The following is a 13,383-nucleotide window of genomic DNA, read 5'->3' on the forward strand; positions in this document are numbered from 1 at the left end:
AGCAGTCGATGTTTCAAATCTGGTGCCATCAACTCCACTCAACTACCCAACTCCAACGAGTTTCTGGTCACCATCTCGGCCTTCATTGCCGACCAAAGAACAAACTCAACTTTTCATAAGTTTACACCTTGAGTTTGAAGGGAGTGTTAGAGCATATCATAGAGTTCATGGATAATAGTTACAGTATAAGACTATTACTGACTTACAGTTAAAGAATACTACTGAGTCACATTTGAAGACTATCATTGAGTTACAAGTAAATAGCTAAAGATTATCACCTAGCTAACCTAACTAGAGTAGAAGTCTATTTGTATCTAACATAATTCTCTTATAAATAGGAGCTTAATATTATATTGTAAATATTACTCAGAAATAAAAGCTTAATGCAGCCTTAGGGCTTGATCTTGTGGATGTAGGTCATAGACCGAACCATGTAAATCTCTATGTCACTATCTTATTACTTCTGCATTGTTATTTATTATTATTTCCGCATTATGAAATCTTATATCCATAATCTCTCAACTTACACTTCTTCAACCATAAACTAAATTCATGAGTTATTTAATGGGGAATGCGGAAAATTGTGGTTTATAAAGTAAGGATCTGACCCCAAACCACAAGCACATATATAATATGTGGCTTGGCACAATTAATGGATCCTGAAAAATTTGGAAATAGAGGCGGTATGTAGCAAATTGATTGGCTAAACTTCAACTTAGTTTTTTACTAGCCCATAATCATCATTGCAACAGAAACCATTTTTATTGCCTTCCTCGCTCAATGTCCAACCCTATCCCTGTGGACCTATCCATATGATGGGAAAAGAAAATCTAACACCAAATGGTAGAAGGCATTAAAGTTTGAATTTCCTAAGTGCTATAGGAGATGTGCTGTAAAAACCTAAATCAAATACTTCAATTTTAGGACCAAAAACCAATTACAAATTCATGCTCGTGATGAGAAGCATTTGCTTGAAGTTAAACTGAGCAGCAAAAGTACAAGATATACTAGTATTTTCACACACGTCACAAACATCTCTATTCCAACCTGAAGTAAATAAAGATACAGCAAAATCTTCTACCCATCCTCACAAAAAAAAAAAAAAAAATCTATATAAAAGGAAGCCATTGAATTGGCTAGTTTATTCAATTTACTTGCCCACAATCAGTTTTGCTCTTGCATGGCCCTCGTTTATTTGGAACTGATCCCTTATGCCAAAATGAGCCATTAATAACCAGACAAATGTGATAAGCTTTCCTCCTTTGCTTAGTGGAGCAGCATGGGTATTCGCCCTGCAATGGCTTGCAGCATACGACAACAATTCCACCCACACTTCACTCATTAGCTTCCATCTCTTCTTCCCCTCCAACTTTCTTAGCTCTTTGGCAAGAATACATGCATCAAACAGCACAGATTTACTTGTCACCCTTCAAATCAACAGGTCTGACATCAGTATTTACTTGAAGGATCATTTCACATGCCTGTTTATTTTCTTTTAGTCCTCCTTGTTGTGGAACCTTTCTTTTGAAGAAATTTTTGGCCTCTGCACAAGTATCGCGGAATCTTATTTGGCCAATACCCGCAACAGCAGACATCATAGTAGGCTGCATAACTAGAAGATATAGCATATAATCCGAGAGGATCTTACAGAATTCACGATAATTAGCAGGGCCACTGCTGTTGACTTCAGCCGTAGTACTATAGCAGAGTTCTGTAGCAACATGCCAAATTAGAAGGCTCTGATCATAATCAACATCAACAACATAAGACATCAACTTACTACTATCACTATTCTAGTCACTATCTTGTAGAACCCAATCCCCTTGACCTGAACATATCCTCTTCGCAGTGTCAGGATCATCTGCGAGTATGGATTTCTTTTCCAGCTGACCAAAGATGAAATTCCATAGGTTTTTGGTAAATCGTGTCTGGGAAACATATTTCATCCGATCATAGAAATCCTTAAGGCCCTTAAGGCCCAAATATTCGTCAATGACACGAATCAATATACGGCCAAAATAATTCTTTGGATGACAACTTTCTTCCAAACAATAATATATCAAGTTGTATTGATGTAGAGATTCAGACCACCTCCGGAATAGGATTTTTCTAGCTCGTCCCAACAAACTTGTTGATTCTGTATTTGTCGTTGATTCTGTATTTGCCGTTGATTCATTATTTGTGCACCAGTTTATCTTCTTGAGAATGAGAAAGTATTTGAGGAGAGGGAGGAAGAATCTGTATATAGAAGCTTTCTAGAATTTTTTCCATCTATTTTCTGTCGACAAGCTCTGGTTGGAAGCAGCAGTCCAATCAGAGAAAGCAAGCATGAAGAGAGCAATTGTATCCAAGGCTATGGCACCAAAGAGCAAGGTATAGGTAATTCCAATGTCAATCTTACGAAAAATACGATTATCCAATGAATAAAAGGTTGAAAGGGCCGCCACAACCGCACACCAGGATATAAACCGAACAAAGTATCCAAACATTGAATGCACCACGACAACCTTGGTGTAGAGAACTTCATACATGAAGTTGAGTTCAACCGCAAGCACTTTAAAGGCATCTTCCGGGGTTCTCTTCTGGAAAAACAATCGGCTCTCATCGCACTTGCGAAAACTAAAGATGAGAGCCACAATGAGACCCTTGAAGATTTCGAAGAAGTGATACGCATGTTTCACCCGCCGCAAGATCATCCAGATTCTGCTCATCAACTGCATAACATGCAGTCTTGGAATCTTTATTAGGCTATGGTATCAATTCTATCTGAGTTGGTAGTTTGGCCACTTTCTTCGAAGAGTATTCCTCCATGAGCTATGCATAGTTAGGCCCTGGGTCAGGTGCTTTAAGCATGGATTCCCGGAATCTATTCAGGTTCGCAAGAAATAAAGCACGCGTTCGCTCTCCATACTTGATGGTTCCAGTAGGGACCCATAAGTTGTTTTCAGGAAGGGATTGGCCGAAGACAAGAACAGCTGCAGAAAACTGGGTTACAACTTACAAGCCCAACCAAGTGCCTTAGCCAGAGAGCATTATCCTCCAGAGCAAAAGCAGTTATAGTATCTGGACCGCCAAGGTGTAACAAAAGAAAGGATGAGGATGATGCTGCTGCCATTGAAAAATATAGGAAAAACAGAGAGACCAAGGAAAAGGATCTAGTGAGGGCGTTGGCCTATATTGGCTCTGATACCATGAAAATAAAATAAGGCTAGAAGATATAATTTCCTTGATGATAAAATCAGCTACATACAGTAGTTTATATACATAGCTGATGCGTGTATATTTACAAGACGATCCCATATTATGTGGGATTTGTTAATTACAAAAGGTAACAAATATTCTTGGAGTTAATGCATTCCCTTTGTAGTTCATGGTTCTTTGATACGTGGAGGCTTTGAATTGTGTATAGCTTTATTTTCCTTTCTTGCATGACACTTGCTTTCTTTTTTAGCATGACAGCTTGCTTGACATTCCTTTCTTGCATGATCTAATGATAATGAAGCTTGCCTTGTATGAATGAATAGATGCCTTAGCAGGAGGACATTGAATGACACGCTTGATTAGGGAGTGATCTGCTTGATCTTCCACTTGATCGTTAGGTGATAGCTTAACTAACAACACCAAGCGGAGAATGCTAACCTTCCATTTCTCGCACCCCACTGGATGCAGCTGAGACAGCTTTCCTCCCCTTACATAGAGCTTCTGCAGCTTCTCCAGGTTGAAGAGCTTCACCCACTCAGGTATCTCAGGATCAAGGAGAAACTGAAGCTCCAGTTTCGCTAAAGAAGCAGTACGCGGTAATATTGTAGATTCCGGATGCTTGGTAGTTTTGTGTCCACTGGACGTCGACCGCTTAGGAGCTTTCCCTTCGGAATTGCCAGCCTCGCTGTCGTTTTTGTGAATATCTAACCATGCTACTGATAACGACACGAGGTTTTTAAATTCGGATAAAGAATTCAGCTCTTCCGCTAGGAGTTTTTTGTCCGTACACCTTGCGTCTACATTTATGCTCAACTTCTTCAAACACTTGAGATTCCGCGCCAAAGTAGCGAGCTTGCAAAAACCGAAGTAATCTTCTTGTCTTTGGCTTGTCTCCCAATCCAAAATCCATGAAGGACTTGGAGATTTGAGAGCTTAGAAAGTCCAACAGGCATGTGGCTAATCAAGTAACACCCAGACATGTCTAACCATGTCATGTTTGTCAATGAGCCTATCTCATCTGGAAGTCTCTCTAAATAATGACAGCCCTGGAGGTCCACGATGACTAGATTGGTGAGTTTGCAAATTGAATCTAGAAGCACCGTAACTCTAGTGATTCCCCTGAGGCTCAAGTATCTAAGATTTTTCATTTTCTTCAAACCATTGATCAAGAACTAGGTATCATCTACTTCGACAACCTTCTTAGTCGAGTCTGCATAATATCTACCCAATCAAAGAACTCTCATGTTCCTCATCTTTGAGAAACTGTCCTCTCTTAAATCAACGTAAGGCTCGTTTACGTTAAACAGAGTTTCAACATTTTCCTCCTTCAGACGGAAGCCATAAGTCAACTCCCAAAGTGACGAATATCCTTCTTCGGTTATTACCAGGCACCCCCTCCTAATCTTCTTGTTAGAGAAATCTGCAGTTGGATTTCCATTTGGGTGAAACCCAATGAAGTTGTTTGTTTTGGCAAGCCGAATTATAGTGTACCAAATTAACGGGTGCATCCTGCAAAGCTCTAAGCTTGGTCTGCGCTTTTTGGAAACGCGCTCGATGATGCCTTTGTCGATAAATTCATGGAACAAATCGTTGCCCTTCTCCTCGTCAGTCTTATAATTTCCACAAGTCTGGCAGGATAAGAACCCCTCGCCGACCCACCAGTGGACCAATGCTTTCTTCTTGATGATCTGGTTCTGAGAGAGCACTGAAAAACTGTTAGAGATAATGCAAAATGTGTTCCTATTACTTAGCTTGTTTGTTGAGTAGTGGGTTAGTGGTTCCTATTTAATAGCTTGTTATTTGTTTCAGCGTTATCTTAATTGTATGCACGTTGAGTCCTTAAGTCTAGGAGTTTAGTTACTTAATGCTCCATGTTATTCTAGTAGTAGTTAAAGTGGATCCTTGTTTTTAGGAGTAAGTGGTTTAATTGTAGTCTATTTAAATGTTTTACATTAATGAATTATTACATTAGTTTTATCCAGAATATATCTTTGTTTTACCTCTCTCATCCTAACAATTATAGAGAGAAGACTATTGCTTGTGCATCTATCTTTTTTTATTTCCAACATCTGGTATCAGAGCTAGATTCATGGCAAGCAACAGTGTTAACCCTTCACAGCCATCACTCCCACTCTTTCAAGGAGCTGGGTATGACATTTGGAGTACAAAGATGAAGACTCTCTTTATTTCCCGAGACCTATGGGATTTAGTAGAGAGAGTTATTCAGAAACTAGTATTTCCGTAGACACACTAAAAGAGCTTCGAAAGAAAGATGCTAAGGCATTGTTTTTCATTCAACAAGCTGTGGTTGAATCCATCTTTCCCTGAATTGCTGCTGCAACAAAGTCCAAGGATGCTTGGGATGCATTACAGAATGGGTATCAAGGAAATGCCAAGGTATTGACCATCAAACTTCAAACTCTTCGCAGAAATTTTGAAAGTTCGATGATGAAAGAAGGTGAGTCTATGCATGATTATTTCTCTAATATGCTAGACGTTGTGAATCAAATCAGAAAATTTGGTGAAAATTTATCTGATCAGAAAGTTGTTGAAAAAATCTTGAGAAGTATGCCTAAGAAGTATGATCATGTGGTGGCTGCTATAGAAGAATCTAAGGATTTAAGTATGCTAACGGTTGATGAATTATTTGGTTCATTGCAATCTCATGAAAACAGGATGAAAAGATATGAAGAAAATTCCATAGAAAATGCATTCCATACTAAATTGCAGTTTTCTAAAGGCAAAACAAGTGGTGATAGTAGTGAATTTGCAGGCAAGGGTTCAACCACAAGAGGGCGTGGAGGCCATTTCTTTCGTGGAAGAAGAGGTGGACAAGGTGGTGGACGTTCAAGTAACAACTACCACTATCACAATGAAAGAAAAACTGGTGATGAAGGTGAAAATTCTTACCGTAAGCCTCAATGTTATTATTGTAAGAATTATGGCCACATAGAGAGGTATTGTAGGCTCAAAGAAAAATAAGCAAACTTTGCTAAGGAAAAAGAGAAAGATGAAATAGAAAGTTTGTTTCTTGCTTGTTATTCTACTAAAGAAGGTACACCAAATGTTTGGTTTATGGATAGTGGGTGCAGTAATCACATGACAACCAATTTAGAAGACTTCGCTAGATTGGACAAATCTGTTACAAGCAAAGTGAAGATGGGTTATGGAACCATGGTTGAAGCACATGGCAAAGGTAATATAAAGTTGAACTTATGTGGAATGAACAGCATATACAATGTTTTATATGTTCCTAATTTGGATACAAATTTGTTAAGTGTGGGGCAATTTTTAAAAGAAGGTTATTGTCTTATTTTTGAAGATTTATCATGCTATGTGTATAAAGACAAAACCAAGCAGCATTTGTTAGTCCATGTCCCTATGGCTAAGAACAAATTTTTTCCTCTTAATATTGCTGGGGAAAAACAAGCACTTAAGGCTTCATTTTTAGATGATAATTGGTTGTGGCATCATAGATATGGACATCTAAATTTTAGAAGCTTGAAGTTTTTGGGTGAAAATAATTTGGTGGATGGTTTGCCTTCAATTCAACATGTTGATGCTTTATGTGAAAGTTGTGTAGTTGGAAAGCATCATCGCAATGTTTTTCCTAAGGGGGAAGCAAGAAGGGCCTCAAAACAAATTGAATTAGTGCATGCAGACGTTTGTGGGCCTATGCGAACTCTCTCACTTAACAACAGAAAGTATTTTATTGTCTTTGTGGATGATTATAGCAGGATGACTTGGGTGTATTTTGCTAAGGAAAAATCTGAAGTTTTTTCAATTTTCAAGAAGTTCAAGAATCAAGTTGAGAAACAGAGTGGTAACTTTTTGAAGATTTTGCAAACTGATCGTGGTGGTGAGTTTCTCTCCAAGGAGTTTGACAGTTTTTGTGAAGATTTTGGCATTTTCAGGCAATTGACAGCTAGTTACACCCCTCAACAAAATGGGGTTGCGGAGAGGAAAAATAGAAGCATTGTGGAAATGGCTAAAAGCATGCTTAAAGCCAAAGGAATTCCAAACAGTTTTTGGGCTGAAGCTGTTCATACAGCTGCCTATCTGCTTAATCGAAGTCCTACATCGGCATTGCAACACCAAACTCCTTTTGAAGCATGGCATGGTTGGAGACCCAAGGTAACTCATTTTAAGATTTTTGGTTGCATTGCCTATGTTCATGTTCCTTCTCAAAAGAGGCATAAACTTGAAGATAATAGTGTGAAGTGCATATTTATGGGTTATAGTATGGAGACTAAAGGACATCGGTGTTATGATCCTCTCACAAAAAAACTAATTGTTAGTCGTGATGTTTTGTTTGATGAGAAAAATGCTTGGAATTGGAATAAGCAACAACATTTTCCTTTGACAATCCAAGAGGGTGATAACTTGATGGATGAGATAGTGGAGCATGAAGGTGAAAGCTGCCCATCTAATCCTTTAAGTCCTTTCACACCTAGAAACAGCCCATCTAGCTCATCAAGTTCTTCATCTTTCTCTTCCCTTGAATCACCACCGAGAAAAGTGAAGGACTTAAGAGAGATATATGAGCAAGGTGAAAGATGTCATTTTACACAGGTTAATGAGCCAAGGAGCTTTCTAGAAGCTGTTCAAAACAAAGAATGGTGTGTTGCTATGGATGAAGAAATTAAAGCTTTGGAGAAAAACAAGACATGGGAGCTTGTGGATTTGCCAAATGGAAGAGAAGTTGTTGGGGTTGAAGTGGATCTACAAGATTAAATACAAATCAGATGGCACAATTCAGAAGTACAAGGCTCAACTAGTTGCAAAAGGTTACATGCAGCATGAAGGTATTGATTTTGAAAAAACTTTTGCTCCAGTAGCTAGATTTGATACTATTCGAACTGTTATAGCTGTAGCTGCTAACCAAAAATGGAGTGTTTATCAATTTGATGTCAAATCAGCATTTTTAAATGGTGTTTTGGATGAAGAAGTGTTTGTGCAGCAACCACAAGGTTATGAGGTGGAAGGTAAAGAGATTAAAGTGTACCAGTTAACAAAGGCGCTTTATGGCCTCAAGCAAGCACCAAGGGCTTGGTATGATCGAATTAATGGTCATTTTGAACAACATGGGTACCAAAGGAGTGAAAGTGAGCCAACCTTGTACGTCAAAACAAGAAGGGCTAGTGAGGTGCTTATTGTGTGTCTTTATGTAGATGATCTTATTTACACCGGTAATTGTGCTGTTTTGTTGGAGGAATTCAAAAGAATTATAATAAGTGAGTTTGAAATGACGGATCTTGGCTTGAGGAGTTATTTTCTTGGGTTGGAAGTGAAGCAATGTGATGAAGGAATTTATATGTCTCAAAAGAAGTATGCAAGTGATCTTCTTGTGAAGCTTGGAATGCATGATTGCAACCCAATGAAGACCCCTTTGAATACCAATCAGAAATTCAGTTTGAATGATGGAGAAGAAAAGGTTGATGTTAGTGATTATCGAAGTTTGGTAGGAAGTTTGTTGTATTTAACAAATAGCAGGCCGGATATAATGTATGCTACAAGTTTTTTGTGAAGATTCATGCAAAGTCCAAGCAAGCTTCATTATGGTGCTGCCAAAAGGGTGCTGAGATATGTAAAGGGGACATGCACCTATGGTCTTTTGTATACTAATGCTAACAATTTGAAATTGTGTGGTTTTTCCGATAGTGATTGGGCAGGTTCATTGGATGACCGTAGAAGTACGACGGGGTACGTCTTCAATCTTGGTTCAGGGGCAATTGCATGGAGTTCAAAAAAGCAACCATCTACTGCATTGTCATCTTCTGAAGCGGAGTATATTGTTGTAACCTCAACAGCTTGTCAAGCTGTTTGGCTAAGGAGAATATTAGAAGACATGAAGCACCATCAACAAGAAGCTACAATTATTCATTGTGATAACCAGTCCACCATTGCAATGACAAAGAACCCAATGTATCACAACCGTACAAGACATATAGAGACAAGGCATCATTTTATCAGAGAATTGGTTAGCAAAGGAAGCATCAAGATTGTATACCGTGCTACAAATGAGCAACTTGCGAATATATTCACAAAGCCCGTTCCTTCAGATAAATTCTTTTATTTTAGAGAATTGTTAGGAGTTGTAAACATTATGCATTAAAGGGAAGTGTTAGAGATAATGCAAAATGTGTTCCTATTACTTAGCTTGTTTGTTGAGTAGTGGGTTAGTGGTTCCTATTTAATAGCTTGTTATTTGTTTCAGCATTATCTTAATTGTATGCACGTTGAATCCTTAAGTCTAGAAGTTTAGTTACTTAGTGCTCCATGTTATAGTAGTAGTAGTTAAAGTGGATCCTTGTTTTTAGGAGTAAGTGGTTTAATTGTAGTCTATTTAAATGTTTTACATTAATGAATTATTACATCAGTTTTATCCAGAATATATCTTTGTTTTACCTCTCTCATCCTAACAGTTATAGAGAGAAGACTATTGCTTGTGCATCTATCTTTCTTTTATTTCCAACAAAAACAGAGCAAACAACTCTGCTTCCATTCATGATCTTTTAGACTATTGTAGACCTCCAGAATCTCCTTGAAAGTTGAGCTCTCAGACATCATGTTTTCGATGTTTAGCTCTTAACTTCTTAGCAAATCGGGAAGGTTTGACGCTTCAAGACCCCAACTTATCAGGAGAGACTTCTTTGATTGAAGAGAATCGGCCGTTTAACATTGAAACAACTTTCCAGGCTGTGTTAACCGTATCTACAAAGCATTTGTTTTCGCTTAAATTTTCTGCTGCTTCTGTTCTTTCTTTGAAGGTAAAGTCCAAATTTTGGAGAATCAAATCTTTGAACTCTTTGTTGACGTCGTCTTCCAATTCCCTTAGTGTCACACAGGCATTTTCCATTTTAATCAGTTTCTTCTCGATTTCGTCCTTTTCGCAAAGAACTTAGCTGTTGCTTTCTCTTGGATAATTGCTCTACAAACTGCGGCATGATGAAATCGGTGAATATATGGAAGGGCGTCGATGGCCCAAATTTCGAGTATGAAAGAAGATCCAAAGGCTGAAATGAAGAATCTGGAGGGGATTTTTTCGACATGGTTCATTAACAGCAAGGAATTACACAATCCCAGTAAATGAATTGAATGAAGAGAAGAAATTGAAGAGAACAACAAGCGATTGGAAAAATGATCAAAGAGTAAATATGCTTACAGAGCATTTGACAACCTTAATGTCAAGAGTACTGGAAACAATCATTCAATGAAAATGGGAAGAATGCAACACAAAATCTCCATTTGGAGTGACAATTAGTGAAAGGAATGCTTCACTAATAACACAAAATCTAAACCAATAACACAAAGAATTAACTATTCTTCCTTATGTAGGATGCTAAATCTGATTCAACCCAACAGCGAAGATCATAAAGATTTTATTTGATTTTTATTCTAATTTTAGCCACAACTTAAACTCAACTTTGGACTAACTTCTAGACCAAAATTTTCTCTCCCTAGTTTAAGGCTCTATCTCTCCTCCACAGGCAGTTTTTCTTTTGAACTTAAAAGAAAAGTTTGGACAAAATTGAGTTTAAGTTGTGCCTTTATCATTTTTCTTTTAATTAAGACTTATTTTTTCTTTTTCTTTTTTTAAGATTATCTCTTACTATGATTAAATTTACTTTTACTATTATGAGCAGATTTATTATCTGTATAAGTATTTCTCTTTTATATATATATATTAGTCTGGAATGCAAAAGACACAATTGAATTACTATCAAAACTGAGAATTTTTCAAATACTTTGCAGAATTTAATCTTATGGGTTTGTTTTATTTTTAGAAGATGCAGAAGTTTTTAATTGTTGTTATCAATTCTTCCGCTACTTTATTTCCTTCCTCATTCACTTTATGAACAAAAAGAAAAAATCAGTGAAAGAAAGGCCCCACAAAAAAAAAAAAAAAAATTAAAAATTAAAAATTAAAATTAAAATTAAAAAAAAAAAAAAAAAAAAAAGGGGTAAAACAAGCACCCTTTTTCCCTTTCTCCCTTTCTCTAATAAGAAGGAAAACATTAATATTAAGGGAAAGATATAAAAAAGCTCTCCAAACTAACAACGGTTTAGAATAAAACCCTACAATGTTCAAAAGGTATTAAAGTAGCCCATCAAACTACTAAAATATATCAAAAATGTTACTTATTTTTTTATATTCATATTATACCCCTATTCTTTTAACAAATAAAATAATAGTAAAAAATACAATTTTTTAAAAAATACAAAAAAAAATGGAATAAATAAATAATTAGTCACTGTAGTTGGCCTAAATAACAAATTGTTTCATGTCGTATGAAAGTAAAATCAAAGGTTCTCGAGATATTTCAAAAAAAAAAAAAAAAAACAATTTAGTCTTTGGAGTCAAATTCCGTTAAAAAATTGTTTTTATTCGCCCATTGGTTTTTTTTTTTTTTTGTATTTTTAAAAAATTGTTTGGTTTTTTTCACTATTATTTTATTTGTGAAAAGAATAGGGGTATTATAAGAATATAAAACAATAATAATAATAATAAGTGACATTTTTGATACATTTTGATAGTTTAATAGGTTACTTTAGTACCTTTTGAACATTGTAGAGCTCTATCACAAACGAGTAACTACTGTTAGTTTGAGAGACTTTTTTGTATTTTTCTCTAATATTAATAATACAGAGAGATGTCATGTAAACACTAAGATAGAAGAAAAGTGTACGAAATGCATCATCTACTATATTGTTCCCATTTTCCCTTTTCACTCATAACAAGGCAAGCATCCATATATAGCTTAGAAATAAAGAAAGGAAAGCATCCATAAAGAACATCCAACCATGTGATAGAAGTGTTTATTAAAAAAAAAAAAAATACAGATATGACAAAAGTAACAAATTAAGTTTCTATACATACAATCAACCTTATATTCTCTAGCAGTCTTCCTCGTTCATTTCAATTTATAAACAAAAGGGAATAGTGGTTGTACGAAAAAGACCCATGCTAAAAAAAGTAAACTATTATTCTCACTCGTTAAGAAGGTAAGCACCAATTAAAGAACGTTGGCCGTCAAAAACTGCATTCTCAAGTGACTTTCATATTCCCGGATTTCCTTCAAGGCTCTATGGTGCTTGTAGTCTATCTTGGTTGGGTTATTATGTCCTCTTATTTTTAATTTTGTATTTTCCTTTCCCTCATCTTTCAAACCATTCACTTACCGTAAACAATCCCAGTAGATCAAACCAATAAGCATATGTAATTAATGCTAAAACTTAATTAGTCTAGTTTTCTTATTAGCTTTTCTAAAATTACAGCCCACTGGTTTTTCTTTTCTCTTCTTCTTTCACATATTCTAGTTTTCTTACTAAAACTTATGATCTACTGTCAAATTTCAAATTTCACAAGGTATATACTTTTCAATTTTCTTTCGGTGACACAGTTGTTAATTGCCATCGAGGGCTGACACAAGATCTCCATCAACGATCCTCATATTTTATTAGCCTTACGATCCATATCATATTTTATTAGCCTTATGATAATGGCTCACAAGTCACAAGGGTGTGCAACTCAAGTTGGGCCCCAGCATACGGGCTAGTCCAACAACCTCAAGAGGCCCAAACATTCTTCCCTCAAGAATTACATCTGGTAGTTGTAGGTGGCCATTAAAACACAACTGTGAGGAGGAGCTTAGACAGCCATCATATATGGGTTGGACCTTGAGTGAGTCCACATCAACCCATTTTTAAGGGTTTTTATTTCATTTGGGCCAAGTGAAGCTCCACCCCAAAAAGGGTTTAACCAAAGTGCAAAAACTTATAGCCCAATCTAGTCAGTGGAGACCAATAAGTTATATCCTTTTTGAAGGAAGTAAAAGTTGTACCAATACACCCGTAAACATGTCAACATTTCCACTTCACTCATAACAAGGCAAGCATCCATAGCTTAGAAATAAAAAAGGGAAGGCATCCATAAGAACATCAAAGTCTTCAATCCATCCTCCAAAAACAAAAAAAAAAGGTTATACACAGAAATTAGAAGCCATTGGATTGACCAATTAATTCAGTTTACTTACCCACAATCAGCTTTGCTCTTGCATGGCCCTCATTTATTTGGAACTGATCCCCAATGCCAAAATGAGCCATTAATAACCAGACAAACGTGATAAGTTCTCCTCCTTTGCTTAATTGAGCAGCATGAGAATTGGCCCTGCAATGGCT

General features: G+C 36.5%; 1 protein-coding gene, 1 long non-coding RNA gene and 1 pseudogene across 2 annotated transcripts; all 3 read right to left on the reverse strand.

The window, feature by feature from the left end:
* Positions 1-1,150: 1,150 nt before the first annotated feature.
* On the reverse strand, positions 1,151-3,115 carry LOC132171782 (uncharacterized; annotated as a pseudogene).
* A 332-nt stretch (positions 3,116-3,447) lies between these two features.
* Positions 3,448-5,210, reverse strand: LOC148582105 (uncharacterized). The gene is made up of 3 exons (XM_088512137.1): positions 5,202-5,210; positions 4,466-4,895; positions 3,448-4,133 (listed from the first exon to the last, which is right to left on the reverse strand). Exons 1-3 carry the CDS (start codon positions 5,208-5,210, stop codon positions 3,448-3,450), a joined length of 1,125 nt encoding a protein of 374 aa, XP_088368263.1.
* A 7,677-nt stretch (positions 5,211-12,887) lies between these two features.
* Positions 12,888-13,375, reverse strand: LOC148582106 (uncharacterized). The gene is made up of 2 exons (XR_015909765.1): positions 13,239-13,375; positions 12,888-13,162 (listed from the first exon to the last, which is right to left on the reverse strand). It is a non-coding gene; the product is annotated as an uncharacterized LOC148582106 (long non-coding RNA).
* Positions 13,376-13,383: the final 8 nt, after the last annotated feature.

This window comes from Corylus avellana, unplaced genomic scaffold (assembly GCF_965113065.1).
Source record: "Corylus avellana unplaced genomic scaffold, dhCorAvel1.hap1.2 HAP1_SCAFFOLD_323, whole genome shotgun sequence".
NCBI lineage: Eukaryota > Viridiplantae > Streptophyta > Magnoliopsida > Fagales > Betulaceae > Corylus > Corylus avellana.